The 19622-nt window shown below is 42.6% G+C and overlaps 1 protein-coding gene across 2 annotated transcripts in view; it reads left to right on the plus strand.

Annotated features, from left to right (window-relative positions):
- Positions 1-3866: 3866 nt before the first annotated feature.
- Positions 3867-19622, plus strand: part of DDAH1 (dimethylarginine dimethylaminohydrolase 1) — a 73511-nt gene continuing 57755 nt past the window's right edge. The window contains exon 1 of one of the 2 annotated variants that reach the window (XM_018561856.1): positions 3867-4183. In XM_018561856.1, the coding sequence (XP_018417358.1) occupies positions 3877-4183 (307 nt within the window). In that variant the 5' untranslated portion in view covers positions 3867-3876. The remainder of the gene's footprint in view (positions 4184-19622) is intronic. The other variant, XM_018561854.1, reaches the window with a different exon arrangement.

The raw sequence follows: 19622 nt of genomic DNA on the forward strand, positions 1-19622 counted from the left end.
GCCAGTATTTTGGGGTATCTCTAAATTGATGACCTGTGGGGGCTTTTAAAGCGTCTTCTATGGACTTTTTGGGGTACTGGGGTTTTTCGCCATTTTATGGATGCACGCAATTTGTAACCTGGGCATGTTGGGTATCGTTTTACTCGTTGTAACCTCATCTTTTATATTTCCATTTAAAAAATGGGTATTTTGTTGTGTTTTGGGGCATTTAATAAAATTTTTCACTAAATATTGGTGTTTAATAAGGAGTTGCGCTAATATTGCGCAACATAAAAATTTGCAACTACCACCATTTTATTCTATAGGGTCTTGGCATTCAGAAAAGATATAATGTTGGGGGGTTTTAAGTAATTTTCAGGCCTAAAATGTGGAATATAACATGGGTACAAAAAATGAAAAAAAGGCCTCAGTCATGAAGGGGTTAAGTAAAGGAAATTGCCATTTTGGTCATTTGTCCCCATTACAAGCCTTTCCTTTACCTCTATCTCTTGTAAGGAGAGATTAGACTTGATACATAAAAGTCAGTTTTGAGGCATGCCAAAATTGTTTTTTTTTTAAATCAACATTTTATTAAGGTCATGTGACTGAGAGCGATGCAGACAATCACCATAGCCCTTAGATCAGCCTTTCTTCATCTTATTTACCTAGAGGAACCATTGATATAAACTTCAGGTCTCAAAGAACCCCTGCTAATAATTGGTATATCCATAGCTCACTCAGTGAACACCAATAGCAATATAAGAATAAGGAATGTGGCCTACTAAGTGTCTTTGAAACCCAGAGCTGCTCTATACAACACAATTATTTTAAGTAATAATAAAATGAAATGAATAATAATAATAATAATAATAATAGCCAGAAAATTAACACTGCAGCTTTTTCTCCCACATTGGTGGCCAGTGGAGAAATGTCCCCTTACTATGATGGTCAATGGAAAAGTGCCCCCTTACATTGGGGGTCAGTGAAGTGGTCCTTCAAATTAGCAATCAATGTTCTGCTACCTTACATTGGTGGTCAGTGGAGATACGCCCATTACACTCGTTGAGAGTGGTAGGAATCCTCCTTACAATGGTGTTTCTTGGAGAAGAGCCCAATTACGCTTGTCATCATTGGTAAGAATGTTGTTTACATTGGTGGTCAATGGTACGTATGCTCCTTACATTGGTGGTCAGTGGAGATAGGCCCATTACACTGGTTGAGAGTGGTAGGAATCCTCCTTACAATGGTGTTTCTTGGAGAAGAGCCCAATCACCCTTGTAGTCATTGGTAAGAATGCTCCTTACATTGGTGGTCAGTGGAGAAGGGCCAGGGTGGTCAGTGGTAAGGATGTTCCCTACATTGGTGGTCACTGGGGAAAAGTCCAATTACCCTGGTGGTCAGTGGTGAGAATGCTTCTTACATTGGTGGTCATTGGAGAAGGCCCCATTACCCTGGTGGTCAGTGGCAAGAATGCTCCTTACATTCGTGGTTAGTTGTAAGAATGCCCCCCTTACAGATAACTAAAAAGATCCATAGCGTCATTGATTACTTATGAACAATTTCTGATTCTCCAATATCTCAAGGAACCCCGAAGAACCTCTGGTGGAACCCTAAGGTTTCATTAAAGCCTGGTTGAGAAAGGCTGCCTTAGATGTTTCACGGACAATCAAACGAACAAAGTCTGAGTGACTGTTTTATACATTTTCAAATACAGAAAACCACATAATTGGTTATTGATCTACTCGTGTTATGTGATAGAAACTTCTACTATAGGCTTATGTAAGAATGTAAACATATACATTGAAGCAGGTGGCCCTGAAAGACCAAATACTCCAGGAACAGTATCTTGTTTGCTCATGGCAGACTAATACAGAGCTTAAAAGGTTCATTTTAGAAAGACATGAGCTACTGGCAGACTAATACATAATAATACTAAGACATGGCATTATTCTGCAATAAATAATTCCCCAATAAAACTGAGCTATGACTCACAGATAAATTATACAAATGACATCGATAGCAGAATAAATAACACAGACCGATGATTCTTCCATGTCACAATTTGGGATTTGAATGTATTCTTTGTCTCGGTGACAATGGTCACTAGGAGATGTAGAGGGGTTAATCTCCCCAGCAGGGACAGAATTTGCTATAAAATCTTGGCAGGGGGTCTAACCCCTCACCAATCTAGTCAAATCTAAAAAAAAAAATGCCTTTACATAACCTTGAAAGAATGTGAAGTATTTGTAGTGTGCGGGATGATGTTTAGACCACCAATAGTTGTGTAGCTGCAGACTCTATTACACATTAACCTACAACTAGATTTTAATGAGTAAATATTAACCGATCAGTAAACTTAATGGACAACACGCCGACTTGCTGAATCGTTTGTAATTGCCATGGTATTGTGTAAGTCCCTATTTATCTCATCAGCAATATCGTTACTGAAGGCTTCGAAATGAAAGAATAAGCGCACCTTTGTCTGCACAAACATGATCCTTGGCTTCCACCTATCTACCCCTTCTGTGCCACAGCAGGGGACTTTTCTCACGCAGAAAGCCAGTCCCTGGAGTATAGGCTGACCTATCAGAGTCACCATTCTGCAGGTATGGGGCAGTCATAGCATACATCATTTTTCAGTGTATAGAGACCTATTTGTGTATCACTCGGCTGTAGAGCCTCAAATCATCTCTGAATTGGTGGTGACGTTGTCCTTCCTTCTGGAGGGGGGCTACTTCTGTTCCCCATGGTCCCTGTGTGTGTTGTAAAGTAGTCACCACTCCAAGCTCATTCCCGGAATGGACTACAATGTCAAGTTTTGTTTATTAATTTGTATTGAGATTGTAGTCTCAATGAATAAAAATAATGAATAAAAAACATAAAGTGAGAACACAAGACATGTATAAAAAGCATAAAGTGAGGACACAAGACATGTATAAAAAGCATAAAGTGAGGACACAAGACATGTATAAAAAGCATAAAGTGAGAACACAAGACATGTATAAAAAACATAAAGTGAGGACACACGACATGTATAAAAAACATAAAGTGAGGACACAAGACATGTATAAAAAACATAAAGTGAGGACACAAACATAAAGTGAGGACACAAGACATGTATAAAAAACATAAAGCGAGGTCACAAGACATGAGTAATACCATAAAGTGAGGACACACGTGAATAAAAAACATAAAGTGAGGACACAAGACATGAGTAAAAACATAAAGTGAGGAGACAAGACATGAGTAAAAACATAAAGTGAGGAGAGAAGACATGAGTAAAAACATAAAGCGAGGTCACAAGACATGAATAAAAAACATAAAGTGAGGTCACAAGACATGTATGATACCATAAAGTGAGGACACACGTGAATAAAAAACATAAAGTGAGGAGACAAGATGTGAATATAAAACACATAAAGTGAGGACACAAGACATGTATAAAAACCATAAAGTGAGGACACAAGATGTGAATATAAAACCATCAAGTGAGGACACAAGATGTGAATAAAACCATAAGGAGAGGACACCAGACATCAGCCATAAAACAAGGAGACATCAGCTTTAATCTTTGTGTACATTAAACATGGATGTGTCGGGCGATGTCCTCTTGTCAATGAGGTGTGTGTACACAGCCTTGGCAGGCACATCCTCTCCTCTCTCTATGAATGAAATCCTGCTCTATCCTCAGCACCAGGCGAGGATGTCAGAAGGGATCGCGCAGCATCCAATCAAGTGGCACCGATAAGCGGCCAATTGCGAAGTGCATTACATCTCAGTGCTGGTTACCGGTTTACATTGTGGGATGCGGGCTGTGTCTCTGTAGTCTGGTCATTGATCTCGGTCAGAGTCCAGCTAGAGAAGCAGCAGCAGCGGGTGACTGTCAGCCCCTCCGACATGTCTGCGCAGGCTGCCTCCGTCTTAGGGAAGTGTACGCATGCCATCGTGCGCTGCATCCCGAACTCGTTGAGCCAGCAGGCTCTCCGGAGCACAGACAGCGGGGAGGTGGACACCGCCAAAGCCCGGAGGCAGCATGAGCTCTACACCCGGGTCCTGAAAGACAAGCTGGGGCTGCAGGTCATCGAGCTGGAAGCGGACGACTCCATGCCGGATGCTCCCTTCGTGGAAGACACGGCGGTTGTACTGAACGAGACAGCGCTGGTGACCAGACCTGGGGCAGTCAGCAGGAGGAAGGAGGTAACCGGTCACCGACACCTGCCAGTGTTAACCCTTTGCTTTCCAGGTTGCACCTGCTGTAAAATCTTATTCGTGCGGTGGTAACCCGAAGCAACTAGGTGACTGCCAATTGGCACGGTGCACATTGCAAAATGCTGTTTGCATTGCCCACATTTGTATGTGAATGTGTGTATTGTGTGTGCACACTTTGCACAGTGTTTAATGCGTCTATATCATACATTATTACAGCTCTTTTGTGTCCTGACTTTGTACAGAGCTATGGAACACGCCGGCGCCCTATCAGTCCCTGTCATCTGGTTTAAAGGGCTTATTGTAGCACACAAAGGTTTCGTTTCACACCCCCCTGGACAGCTTGTGTTGCTGAGGGCTATTGCACAGCGCTGCTCTTTGCAGACGGCGGTTCAGTAATGCTTAAGGTGTGGCAAGCCTCCAGAATGCCAGCGATCCGGGCCTGACTGTGCCCACACAACCAGCTGCCTGCTGCAAGCTGCTGATCAGGAAAATTGAGTCTGGTATCTGCTCAGCGGAATGTTTTGCTCTGAAATGTGGCAGACAGACAAGAAAAGAGTTTGCAACATTTTAGATTTCAATGGTTTGTGCAGACTTAAAGGGGACATCAGGGGCACTCATATCCCCTTCTTGGTGGCCCCGCCAGTTCAACCCAGCGTGAAATTTGGCTATAAATAGGAAACTGGAGGGGAGGGACATATGTTGTGTGCAAGTAAGAAAGATTTATGTTACATTGGTCTTGTTAAATGTCACACATTCATTGTAACTATAAAATTATTTGTGTAGTTTGATATATAAATATATATATGCATACATACACATATTTATGTGTCTATTCACATAAATACAATGGGGGGAATTTATGAAAACTGGAGCAGACAAAATCTACAGCAGCTGTACATTCCAACCAATCAGCTTCTCTCTTTCATTTTCAAATCTTAACTGAACAAAATGAAGAGAGAAACTGATTGGTTGCCATGGGCAACTGCTCCAGATTTTGTCTGCTCCATTTTTGGTAAATACCTCTCATTGCACGAAGTAGAACATTTCTTAAAAATAAAAATTGACTGATAGAATTTCCCCGTGCAGAGGACATTCTCCTGGGGCAAGGGGCGAATGGAAAGAATAGTCAGCAAGTGGCATCCAATGTAGCGGGATCTACATAGGAATTGATCGTAAACACGGTGATTGACCATTGGAAGATGGCAACTGTTTAAATCCAGTAGTGACAACACTGACACCTATATTTCCTATTTGAGAAATCGGAACGCAGGCATCAGAGGAGTGGCAGCCAATTTGCTTCGATTGACCAAACACACTGGGGAATATGGACAGCAAACGTACTTTGTAAATGCAACAGATCTTTTGATGGTGAAAGCAGCATTAGGCGTGAGCAGCAGGTCCATCATTCGCTGTGTTATAAATAGGCCCCGTATTATTATTATTAGTATACAGGATTTATATAGCGCCAACAGTTTGCGCAGCGCTTTACAATATAGGGAAGACATTACAATCACAATACAATTCAAGACAAGATGGTAAGGAGAGCCCTGCCCCTGAGGGCCCGTAGACTATAATATATATTAGGAGAATGAGCTGCTTTCGCCTTGGTGTATGATGGGAAAATAATATACAGGAAAAAAATGAATTGTCTGCGATGAAATGTCGATTTAGAAAAATCTGGTTATGTTTAATTTGTTTTTCTTAGATCATAAAGGTCCCAATACTCTAATGTATTGATATAAGTGTCTGCTATATATTTAGAGATATGAGGAAGCATCACTGACTTTGCATTTATCTATATAGAAGGACTCAGCAGGTGGTAGAAGAAGAAGCTTTTCTACATGGACAGTGCATAGAGTGAGGCTCTCTTAAGGTGCCCATACACTGCACGATTCTCGTACGAGAATCGCGTGAAATCCAGCGATCGTACGAGAATCGTGCAGTGTGAATGAAGATGTGCGACCGTTTCTACTGTACGGTCGCACGTCTTTTGTCTAAGGAGCATGCTAGAAAACCAGCCGAAAATCGTACGATTTTTGGCTGGTTTGAATGATGCTCGGGAGACAAATGCCCGTTCAGCATTGCGGTCATCGCCCTGATGGGCGGGCTTGCGATGATCGCAAGTACAACCTGCCTGTCCAAGATGGTCAGATCGTAAGTTTTTTGAATTACTTTACAACCATCGCAAGACTAAGGTCTTGCGATGGTTGTAAAGTGTATGGCCACCGTTATGCTACTAGCCAGGGTGTGTCTCAGAATGGTCTAATACAAGGGTAGGCAAACTCTGGCCCTCCAGCTGAGGTAAAACTACTATAAATCCCATCATGCATCTGCCTCTGGGAGTCATGTCTGTGGCTGTCAGAATCTTCCGATGCCTAATGGGATTTGTAATTGCAACACAGCTGGAGGGCCAAAGTTGCCCACCTTTGGCATAGAGTAAGGCTTTCTTATGCTACTAGCCAGGGTGTGTCTCAGTATAGCCTAATACAGGGATAGGAAAACTCCGGCCCTCCAGCTGTGGTGAAACTACAAATCCCATTATGCATCTGCCTTTGGGAGTCACTCTGTGACTGTCAGTCTTGCAATGCCTAATGAGATTTGTAGGTGTGCCACAGCTGGAGGGCCGGAGTTGCTCAGCCCTGGTATAGGGTGAGGCTCTCTAATGCTACTGGCCAGGGTGTGTCTCAGAATGATCTAATACAAGGCTGATTCAATCATGAGCAATATGCAAATTGCTGAAACCAACAGCAGCCAATTAGAAGTAATATTATGCATGATAGCAGCATCCTATGAGATAGAAGTTGTTTGGTTTCTATAGGACAAAGCATGCTGCACATTCCATACCTATTGTCCAAATCCTCCCCCCCCAACCACCATTTAATTTTTATGCTTTGTTCATACAGTATTGCCCCTCCCCTGCCATGTGGTTCATTAAAATATAAAGATTGTACTATTTTTTTCTATCAGTAGGTATAATAAATGCTGAATGGTGGGAGTTTTTTTGAGGGTATTCTGCGGGAGCAGCAAAAAACTATAATTGATATAAATCTCTATTCTGAAATGAAATATGTACTATAATATGCAACAGTTTTTGTAAATTTTTATTGGATTTTTGTCTTTTGTATAAATAACAATAACCGGGTTTTTACATTTCTGATGTTGTGGAGAATATCACTGTAGCACCTGAAAAGTTCCTCCATGTACCGTTTTTTCGTTGTCAGTATTTCATCATTTGGGATGCGTTGCTTTGACCTGATGGGCTGGTTTCGTTTTGTACATAATTTGCTGGATGCACACGCTTGGCGATAACATGGACATACATACTATTATAACATGGACATACTATTTATTATCACTTTGTTTTGAATCGCATAACTTTTCTTTTGTATACTATGCATACATTGGTGTAGATCAGGGGTAGGGAACCTCTGCACACCAGCTGTTGAGGAACTACAAGTCCCACGAAACTTTGCTAGACTCTGACAGCCACATGAATTAATCCCAGAGGCAGAGCCATGATGGCATTTGCAGTTTTAACTACCCCTGGTGTAGATGAAAGAAGCAGCTAGCATCTCATTATAAAGGGTGACAATAAACTATTTGGAACTTGGAATGGCAGTAAATGCTGAGCAACTGAAAGGAAAGAATTAGGTTGTGTTTACCAGGTTCTTAGTACCCGTTTGGGTCATTAGTGATGGAGCAGGATATATCTTCTCTGTTCTGCTGTCAGCTCCCACCACACCCCTGGACTATCTTTGTTGCCGTTCTCTCAGCATGCAGGAAGCTTGAGGGATGCTCGTTAGTACATAATGACAGAGGGAAGGGGCAGCCAGCCGGAAAATAGAATCTAAGTGACAGGGCGGAATCTCAAGCTGGAAACGATCCTGAGAACAATAAACGTGTCTGGGAAAACCAAAACCAATCCCAAACCAGAAAAAAAAGTCATTTTTATATGAATCTTTCACCAATTTCTGCTCCATGGAAGACAAAGGAACTGGGTTATACTAAGATCCATTGTGTCATTATTCTTCAACTTAAAGTATCATCACCCCTGGTACCCCAAATGCCCGGCTGTCATTATTCTGGGACGTCAAGCTTGAGTTTGCCATAATTCAAAGGGCCCAGATGTCAGTGCAAAATTATTCGAGTGGCCCAGATGCTAGTGTGCCGTTATTTGAGGGGTCCATATGTTAGTGTGTCATTATTTGACGGGCCCAGATGTAAGCATGCCATTATTTGAGGGGTCCAGATGTAAGTGTGTCATTATTTGAGGGGCCCATATGTTAGTGTGTCATTATTTGAGGGGCCCAGCTGCTAGTGTGCCATTATTCGAGGGGTCCAGATGTAAGCATGCCATTATTCGAGGGGTCCAGATGTAAGTGTACCATTATTTGAGGGGCCCAGATGCTAGTGTGCCATTTTAATAGGGGCCCACAGGTCATTGTGCCATTATTCGAGGGGCTCAGGTGTAAGAGTATCATAATTTATAAGCCTAGGTTAGAATGTGCCATTATTCTAAGAGCCAGATGTCAATGCGCCATTATTGTACATAGTTACATAGTTAGTCAGGTAGAAAAAAGACACAAGTCCATCGAGTTCAACCTATAGAGATATGGAGAAAAAAAACCAAAGAGAGAAGAAAAGTATAAACAGAATGCTATGCCCACAGCTACCCCCTGTTGATCCAGAGGAAGGCAAAAAAAACCCCCTATAAAGCATGGTAGGGGCCTACATGTCAGTGTGACATTATTTTAGAGGTTTAGGTGTCAGTGTGTCATAATTTAGAAGCCTAGGTTCCAATATGCTATTATTCCAAGAGCCCAGATGTCAGTGTTCCATTGATCTAGAGGTTTAGCTGTCAGTGGGTCATAATTTAGAAGCCTATGTTCCAACCTGCTATTATTTAAGGAGCTCAGATATCAGTGTGCTATTATTCCAGGAGCCCAGATATCAGTGTGCTATTATTCCAGGAGCTCAGATATCAGTGTGTTTATTATTCCAGGAGCCCAGATATCAGTGTGCTATTATTCCAGGAGCTCAGATATCAGTGTGTTTATTATTCCAGGAGCCCAGATATCAGTGTGCTATTATTCCAGTTGCTCACATGTCAGTTTGCCCTTTTTCCATGGTCACACTTGTCAGTTTGCCATTGTTCCAGGGGCCCAGGTGTCAGCGTGTCATTATTCCATTTTTAGGAGCTAGCTCCATTGACAACAGCTAGTGAAAACCTCAAAAGTTAGGCACCAGCTGTCATTTTTAAGGAGCATTGGCGAGCTGGCTTCTGGGTTGAATAATGTTACTTGCCCTGGATTAAATTAGATAGGCATTAGGTTAGGGTTAGTGTTAGGGTCTGGGGTAAGGTAAGACCCCATCAAGTGAGGGAACATTTAATATTCATTTTCAGGTTTTTAAGGCACAATTCCAGGTAATGGCTCTGTTCTCTGCAGCACTTTCCTATGAACCTATTGCGGCTTAAAGTTGTACCCTCAGAGGACGGGTCCTTGACGCCCTGGGCTTACAGGAAATGGCTTAAATGACGCTGGTTGTCATTCAACCCCCCTGAGGAACAGTGCTGGATTGCAGAACAGTGAGTCTTATGGAGACAACATGGGGATAGTGTTAGTGTTGTGGTGAGAACAATACTTTTTTTTGTTTGTTTGAAGAACAATGGATTTATTTTGTTTTTGTTTGAAGGACAATAGATTTTTTCATTATAATGTGTTGTTAACACTCTGATTGACTGCCTCTGCCTGTATAGCCCATCAAAGCCTCCACCGCACACAGATTCGGTCCTTCAACAAGGCTTATGGACAGAAGAAAAACTGAGGCAATGGTTGCTTGCATTTCTATAGATCTTCCCTCAGGACAGGCATATGTACTTGGGAGAAGTGGTCAGGGGACCTTTGTGTAATAGCAGTGCCTAGGTGGACCAGCAGGCATGGTTTGTTTTTGGCTTTGGATCCCCTATAAGTGTTATGGCTAGTTCACACCGTATGCAGTTGTGATGCAGTCCATTCAGTTTGGCTGCTGCAGGTAAAATACATCACAATGTTTTCCTACGGGATTTCTTGTGCTGTATTCACACCATTGCAGTCCGTTCACATGCAGTCAGAAAAAATACTGCTCGTCCTATTTTAGCTGCATCGGATCGCACCGGAACGCGTCAAAACACATGATTTTCTCCTTTAAATGATGTCTCTTAATCCGATCATCTTCTTCCTTACTGTCCTTTTCAGCTGTCCCTCCAGCGCTGGTGCGGGTCTCCGATCCAGCGCTGACTCCTCTGTCCTCCTCTTCTCTCATGTCCCACGTTGTCTGTTCGGGTGAATGCTGCTCCATAGATTTACCTTGTGTCTCTCCTCATCTCCCGTCCGAACATCGGAAGTGCACATGCGCCCGCCCCAAGATCCTTTGCGGCCGCCCGAGGAATTTTCAGATGTTCGGACGGGAGCGCGCGGCGAAGACACAGGTAAGTTTTTAGTTTTTTTTTTTAATGTTTTTGCATATATCTACTACTTGCTAGCAGTAGATATATGCAAAAACCGCTGAGGGTTTAATAACCCTTTATGTACTTCTTTAAGGGCCCATTCACACCGGACCTGTTGCATTGCAATCCATTACATTGCAATACGTTTTTCAATGGATGCTAATGGAAGGGAAACGAAAAATAAATGGGTGTGAATGGGGCTAGTTCACACCACTCTGTTGCATTACGTTACGTTGCGCTGAAAAAAAGTAGAACATGTACTACTTTTTTTCAGTGCAACGTAACGCAACAGATCTAGTGTGAACTAGCCCCATTCATACCCATTCATTTTTCGGTGCTCTTCCATTAGCATCCATTGAAAAACATATCCAACGCAACGGATCGGAAGAAAATCAGAAGGTCCAACTGCAAATCAATGGGCTCTCCGTTGACTTGCGGATTCCCTCCGATTTTGGTGTGAATGCACCCTATAAGAAAAAAAATACTACCCTACAGTTATAAAGCACAGCGACATGCATTTAATGAATGGGTTTCAAAATTCAGGCAATGGTATGGATTAACCCTGCAGGGGTATAACAGAGCACATAGCGATATACAGTATACTCTCCTTGATAAATGAGCCCCTTAGTCTGTTTTGTCTCTACATTGGTATTGAACAGGCTCAGTACTTGTCTCTCTTGTATATCAGAGGAAGTATCTGGTCTCTTGCTAGAGGCAGTCGTTATTACTTCCTGCAGAAATGGACAAGTTCTCACAAGCAGTTCACAAAATTCGGAGAAGAATTGCTTGTAAAAACCAGGTTGGTAATTGATGACCAAACAGAGATACCAACGAGTGATCGGGTGACTGGATCAACCAACCTACACTTAGAACTAAACTCTTCCCATGAGATTTTGGATCCTCAGCTTTTCCAGGATCCCACAGTGAGGCCCAGTGACATTCCCAGTGCCCACAGGAAGTATCCAGAACCCGGGGGTATAAAGTGAGTTTTTGTTACATTTATCTTTAAATCTTTTTTATAGCTTTCACTGAGCATTTTTGATTTTGAGGGCCGCAACATAAGCGGGCCTACAGTTACATACAAGGTGCCCTTTAATGGAAATAATTATAGCAATATGTGGTTTTGTGTATAGGTTGTAGTGATATAGTGGGATGGACGTATTTGCTTATGACATATGACTGTGCTGATTGAAAACAATGAACACTTTGCAGTCTCTAACAAAGTGGAACACCTATAATGCTGCTAGTAGCCATGTGAATTTCTTCCCCTAGGTTTCAGGGCTGGTGTAGACCTGGGTGGTGCGCGATGCACGTTTCGGGACCACGCGTCGTGTGCAGTTTATTTTAATGGGGTTATATCCACGCGGTAATCGCAGAAAAAAAAGGTACATGTATCTTTTTTTGCGACACACGACGCACGGCTGTTTTAGCCGCGATCGTGTCCGATTGCACGGGTGCAGGAAACCCGCGCCATACGCCCGGTGCAAATGGGGTGCCACTAGAAAATAATGGCACTGCCAGTGCGATAGGTGGCGGTAGGCGATTCCGTGATGATTGACGCACGGTCATGGATCGCCATAGTGTGAACCTGGCCTTAGACGAGGGTACGTGGAGAGTAACGTCAATTTGCGCCTTATCTTTCAGACCCCATGCACACCGGGCAGTTCGGCCACGCGGATTCAGCCGTACAGATCCGCCGACATCAACGATCCCATATATTGCTATGGGGACCGTTTATGTGACCGCGTGGGTCCGCGTGTCCCGCCCGAACTGTTTCCTGCACTATGTTTGCCGCGCTGATCAGTGCGGTTTCCATACAGGTTTTAATCCGGGATTTTGGGAGTTTTAAATTGCGTTTCAGCGCTGAAACGCAATTAACAAATCAAAACCTCCCTTTGGTAGCCGCGTTGATCCGCAACCGCCCTGGTGTGAATGGGCTCTCATGCAAGGTCAGCTTTTTAGAAAATGAGTTTATCGTTGAACGTTTTCATGAAATTAGTTATTTGTTTGTTTTCATATTTATTTGGATAGTCAGTTCTGTTTATAAAGAAGCCAAAACAGATTCTGTGATTTTAATAATAATAGATTTAAAGGAAATAATATTAATGGAAGCAGTTTATGAATTGTACTTCTTCCACAAGGATGGTCTGGTGACTGGACCGATTCTGTGCATTCTTCTCACACAAGGATGTAAAGAGGAAGGAGAGGGTTTCCGTGACCTGGCGGCACACTGTGAAAAATAACATGATATTCTGAAATAGAAGAGGAAGCAATTAAAACCGCTCACTTGGTGAAAAGATTTTCCAAGTCGGGACAGGAAGGCCATAATGGATGCTGTATGGAATTTCCTCAGCTGATATTTCATAAGGAATGCAGTGATTGCACGTGATAAAAAGAGACATTTTTGGTGAGAGAACAAATATTTGTGAAGCACTGTCTGTTATGGGGCGCTATGTCTTGTTAAACAGCTTTTATGCCTCGTCTGTGATACACATTGCTTCTATAGCTAAGCCCCGCCCATGAGGAGCCTCCTTGCTGCTGTATAAGCGGCTTAAGAATGAACTGGTTAGCACACACACAAAAACTTGGCTCTTTTCCTGTTTTTGAAGTCAATGTTGTATTAATTCATTTTTAATCAGCATTCTTCCCCTATAGGGAATCATTTTATAATTAGATAGATGGAGGGTATGGGGATAGCAGGAAGAAGAGGACATTCACAATTAAATCTCTGTGAATGATAGAGATCATATTCAGCAGGTGCTTATTACTATCATTGTACACATGTTCCAATGTTTGTAAAGATCAGCTTTTTATAGTATAGGCATTTATGTAGCGCCTACAAGTTTATGCAGCGCTTTACATACTGCACATTCACATCAGTCCCTACCCTCAAGGAGCTTACTGTCTAAGGCCCCCGTATCTCACATGCATACAGGGCCGATTTACACAATAGCCAATTAACCTTTCAGCATGTCTTTGGAGTCTGGGAGGAAACGCAGGCAAGCTCCTTGCAGGTAGTGTCCTTACCAGGATTTTAACCAGGGACCCCCAGTGCTGCAAGGCGGAGGTGCTAACCGGTAAGTCAATGTGCTCTATAAAAGAGGTTGATTTTTATAGGATCAGGTAGTGCTAAAGCTTTTGTTTCCCTGTAATAGGAGTTATTTGATCAGCTCCAGAGTTGTCTGCACCCCACATAGACCTACATGTGGTCCTAAAGCATATGTGTGTGTGTGTGATTGTGACTCTATGGCAAAGGGGAAATCTGTAGGTAGTGGATTACATTTTTAACATCTGAGCTCAACCTAAGCAAAGAACTCTTGCCTGTGCTAGTGCACAGAGAACACATTATCCTAGCTGGCCTATCACTGTGGTGATGCCCCATTTTAGGCTGGAGGTCAGTGACCAAAATGTTTTCACAAGTGCATTGGACAGAAGTGATGTCGCCGACCCTGCTCTACTGTCTAGAACAGTGGTTCTCAACTCGTGGGTCGCGACCCAAAAGTGGGTCGCGACACCCTCTGCAGTGGGTCGCGGCGTCATGTCTGCATAGACCGGCCCATCTGCATTAGAAAGAACTAGAGGGGGAATTTGTGGTTCAGCCTGTGGAACCTCCATAATGTCAAACTGTCCCCTCTCTCCCGGCCTCCCCCGGGCTCTCCGATAAAGTGGTATGGCCCGGGGAGAGAGGGGACTATTTCAGTACGTCTGGATGCTAAGCCTGGCTTAGCAGAACTACAAAACCTTGAAAGGTGAAGCCGTTCACAATATATCCATTTACAATATATGCATTTACAATATATGCATTTCTGCTGTGTATTAGCTGTTTGCATGGACATCTGCTTTAATGGGACTGTAACTTGGTCCATTAAGTGTCCACGTCTATTTAAACCCCAAAACCCAACCCATTTATAATCATCTCCGCTGCTCTTCCTCGCTGCGTCATTGTCCAGAGCTACCATAAAAAACCCAGTGCTTGCAATGTTCCAGGTATGGGAAAGCATATAACCTACTATAATCATTTATAGGCCCTGAATGGCCAATCACCGCACAGGGAGGCAACAGCTGGGGAATACAGCAAAGGTATAAATGGGTAGTGGTGTGGGGTGCGTTCGCTATGCAGTGACAGAATGTCTTTAAAGCCCATCCTCGGGCAAACCAAAAAATTACCCTTGCAGTTGGGCTACCCCTTCACTGCAAGGGTTAAATGCTCATTCAAGCCTAGGGGACAGGTTTGCCTAATCCCCGCTCCTCTGGTTCCCTCTGAACTGCTAGACTGGTCCCTGCAGCCTCTTCTCTCCTGAGCTCCAGTGCTTTAAGAACCACTGACTTCATGCCTAATGCAGGTTCCATTGACCTGCACGTGAGGGACATTCCACCAGCTGGAGCTGAAGGGGAGAAAGGTGAGCGCTGGCCAGGTGGGAAATCGGGCACCAGTGAGCTTTACTCTGTTCACCTAGGCATTAATAGGCACTTAAGCCTTACAATACTCAGGCATCCCCACTGCATGTTTTTGTGTTTGCCAACCCCCCCGGAGTTGGGTTTAAAGCGCCATATGTTGGGAATGGCACTTTCTTTGTTACATGTATCAAATATTGCTCTCAATCCCATCTTTATATTTCTCTCCTGTAGATCTTGATGAACTTGTTGGACATACATCTGCCTAGTTAATTATTCCACATCATTGTGTAACATGTTAGGTGGGGGGGCAGCAGTCTCTGAGTTATGTTCTTGTTAATTATTACCTTCCTGTAAAATGTAATAATAATAATCTCATGTGTAGAAGCACGCATTGTACATATGTTCCAGTGTTTTAAATTTCCCATGCCAGCTTCTGTATTAAAACGTTCCACAAAAAGAGGGGCGGGGCCACCTTAAAGGAACCACTGAAAGTTTGTGTCAAAGCATACAGAAATTGCTGCCGCTGCTTAACTGCACACATATGATTTTATGGGCTTGATTTACTCAAGGATGTTTATTTTTAAGGTGAACTGCCTATTATCTTAGTAAATAGCAAGGTGAAAATTAATTTTAGAAAGAATACTAAATTGTGAGCAAGGAACTTTTTTTTTTGCACATGATTGGGAGATTGAAGTCAGCACAACGTCACCTCATTCACTAAACTAAATAAATGTTCTCTTTCCAAACGTAATTTTCACTTATCTCAGTGAATGACGTGAAGTTGTGCTTACTTCAGTCAACCAATCATGTGCCAGCAAACATTTTCCTTGAACATGATTGGATATTCTTTTCAATGTGAATTTTCACTTTGTTTCACTAAGATATGTGAAAATTTACTTTGGAAGTAAACATACTTTACTCTTTTAGTTAAACATGGTCACTATGTATGTAGCCTTTCCACTCAGTACCTCCTGTCAGCCCTGGGCGTTATAAGACATTCTGCACTTATTCTGGATTCAGAAGAGGAAATGAATAGGGATATGATCATCTTGTATAAACATATACTGTATGAGGTCAAACTTAATGCAAATTCGTTCATTGCAACAGACTAGAGGGCACCTGCATATGGAAAGGATTCTTTACCATAGGAGCTGTGAAACTGAAGAATAGACCACAGGAGTTGGGTCTAGGCATCTATGTAGATTGCCTAAAAAAGGCTGATTGTGTTTCTAAATGCATGAAATATAACTGACTTATTATTTATCAGACACAACACTGTAGGATGTTGATCCAGGGGGTAATTTGTTGCATATGGGGATCTCTCCTATACGTGCGCGTTTTACCATGTTATATCTTTTTAAAAACAGTGCGAGTACAAAAAAATAGACTGCCTGGCCAAAAAAAGTCACCACCTGGATTTAGCTAAGCAAAAAGGTCAGAGCCTTCCATTGGATAATAGGTCTAGGTTCAGCAATGTTATGTCCCCAAAAAAATGAGGTCAGCTGCCTCACTGAATATACTGAATGACCAGGTTTTTCCATCAATGGATTTTTTTCTTCCCTGATGGCACATTGGACATATTCCAAGATGACAATGCCAGGATTCATCGGGCTCCAATTGTGAAAGAGTAGTTCAGGGAGCATGAGACGTCATTGTCACACATGGATTGGCCACCACAGAGCCCAGACCTTAACCCCATTGGCAATATTTGGGATGTGCTGGAGAAGATTTTACACAGAGGTCTTGGGGAAAAATGAATGCAACTCTGGATGGAAATAAAAGTTGTGACATTGCATAGACTTATGCAAAGCATGACACAGCGAAGGCATGTCGTAATCAAAGCTAAAGGCGGTCCAACTAAATATTAGAGTGTGTGACTTTTTTTGGGGGGGGGGGGGGGTAGGCGGTGTACCTGTTGATCTGCCTGTAACAGTCGGTGGGCCTGCTGGCTTGACAAAAGTCAATTACTCTTTTGTTGAAGGAGCCAGGCCAAAAATTGTCAGCAGAATAGTGACTGCAACCAGTCAGTTACATTCACTGTTCAGCTATTCTGACAGCAGCGGGCTATCAGAATTCAACAGCCTGATGGGCCCCGGCTGTTAGAATGCAATAGTCTGGCGGGCACCGACTGTCAGAATTCAAGAGTCCAGTGGGGGAGTTCCTCCATCTACTCTGCTTAACGTGAAGGGAGAAATTTATATAGCGTATGGCCAGGTAAGTTAACAGCCCTGACCAGTTCACTTCTGTGGACTAAAGAGAACTATTCCCTTCTATGTTATGTAGAGGAGGGTGTTTTGTAGTCCTAACACACTTCCTGTCTTAGCGTCACAATGCTACTCCTCTATAGATATAGTACAGAGAATGAGCAGTATTACTGTACGACAGGAGGTAGGTTATTGGCAGGGCCATCAAGTGAAAATTAAGGAAAAAAACCTGTAAAATAGAAAACTAATGCAGCCATCATTCTGTAGACAGAAGGTGCAATATATCAAATGTTTGTTGTTAGATACACTTTACTCCATTAAAATGTACAAAGAGCAGCCAAACCAATTTGAGTGTTCTGTAGATAGGCCAGTTAAGAGGAGATTTCTAATGGGTTACTGTGGTTTACTGCACTTTGTACTTTCACACTTAGTAATATAACAAAAGCCCACTCGGGTTTAATCATCTTCCATGTTGTTTATTTTAATACATAATGCAGTATTGTGAATGGAAAAACACAAGCATTCAGGCGAAAAAAATGAGCCATTGGCTGATGTCCAGATTGACATCTTTGTAGGTGTCATTATTTAAATGGATGCTATTAAATATAAGCTATTCCATCATTTGATATGCGAATTCCTTCAGAATGTGTGTTATGTGTAACTAAATACGCGTACAACCCAACGGCCAGAGCTGATACCTCACTGCCCTCGGGAAAGGGTTAAATGTCAGCTAAGTTGACATGTAATATGGGGATCAGCAGGTGGACATAGATGCAGACAAGGTATCCAGGAACAAAGATGTTTTGTGTGAGGGACATTGGTGGCATTGTTCTGTCTCATGGTTTCAGCATTCCATTGTCAGTTCTGTAACAAACTGTAAGTACGCTGATACTAAAAGTTAAGAACAATTCATCACTTTCTGTCCAGCTGCCAAGAAAAATGTCTGCGTTGGGCACCTGCCATGCAAGGAGCAGCGGCATCCCTCCATTCTGTTGTAGTGTAGTCAGGCCAAGGTTTATGGAAAGACCAAGGCAGCCAGTGACTAGGGCAGTAAAGCTACAGATGGGTCCACACCTTCTTCTTGTTCTGTTATCACTTTGCTGTTTAATGTGAGCTTAAAACAAACAATATCATATTAACTTTTTAATTACATGCATAATTGATATGTTTTGACATTTTTTAATGAGCTATAAAAGTAAATGATCGCAAAGATCTGTGATAATAGCTGGTATAAGTGAAATTAATTCCTTCCTGTAGCTACTGGCCTGGCTGGTGGTTGCTTGGCAGGGGTCACATGAGTTGAGCATTGAGACCCAGGTGCGGGGTGACCTCTTTTGTACCCACCGCAACACAAGAGTGGCATGGGTGCTGGTTATGTGATCAGATGTCAAATGACCATGCACAGAGAATGCTCGTTGAGTAGCACTGTGCTCCGTGGTGGTCCAGATCAGCTTTCTCAGGGCAAGCTCTTTTCTTTTACAGGGCTAGCTCTTTGTTAAAAATAATTACAAAGCATTGAAGCTATGGTGGGCAGTGAAGTGAGGAGCAAGCAAGGGGAGACCAGGAGTTTAAACTTACACTGCAGCTCGGGTATTATAAGCTACACAACTAGGTCGACCATCACTTACGCTACCCCAGTTGTGCCATTGTGTGCATGCATTGCATTATAGCAGGTCCGAGGGCAATGGATGATCATTCATCCAGGTGCTCCTTGAAAATTACAGCTTGCACCTAACGTTTGAGGTCTCCTCTAGTTGTTGTCAATGAAGCTGGCGCCTAGAAAATCCTGCCGGCTCCTGAATTCCATATTAATTTGTCCACCCCGTTTTATCACACCTTCATTCATGAATTTGGTCACCCATAAAGAGAAAGATGTTTGTATGCTATTCCACCAGTATGAGCCTGCTTGTTATAATCAGGCAAGTTATAAGGCCTAGCTATAATGATTGCACACAAGTGTCAGAAGTACCTCTTATGTTTCGCATTTTAGTTCCTGATGTGACTTAAATGTGTGAATCTGAAGACTAATAAGTGATTGTTCTGCTCTGGCAATACAAAAGAGGTTGGTACCATTACTATATAAAATGCATTGTAGTTAAATCAGATGTTGAGATTGACATAGACCCCCCCTGACCCTTCTACCTCACTACAATGAATGGTTAAAGCTTAACAGGCAGGAAAAAAAGTATCCTTGCAGGGCCCCACACAGCAAGGGTTAAATGCTTTTTTGCTAGTAGTAGATGAATAAGGTGTAATACTTACCTTATTCCTTTTTTTCCGGCAGTCTCCCTCTAATGTGCAACCAGTCCTGCAAAGCCTCCTCTCTAAGGCATATATTAAACAAT

Source organism: Nanorana parkeri, unplaced genomic scaffold, assembly GCF_000935625.1.
Source record: "Nanorana parkeri isolate BGI_ZX_2015 unplaced genomic scaffold, ASM93562v1 scaffold548, whole genome shotgun sequence".
Classification (NCBI taxonomy): domain Eukaryota; kingdom Metazoa; phylum Chordata; class Amphibia; order Anura; family Dicroglossidae; genus Nanorana; species Nanorana parkeri.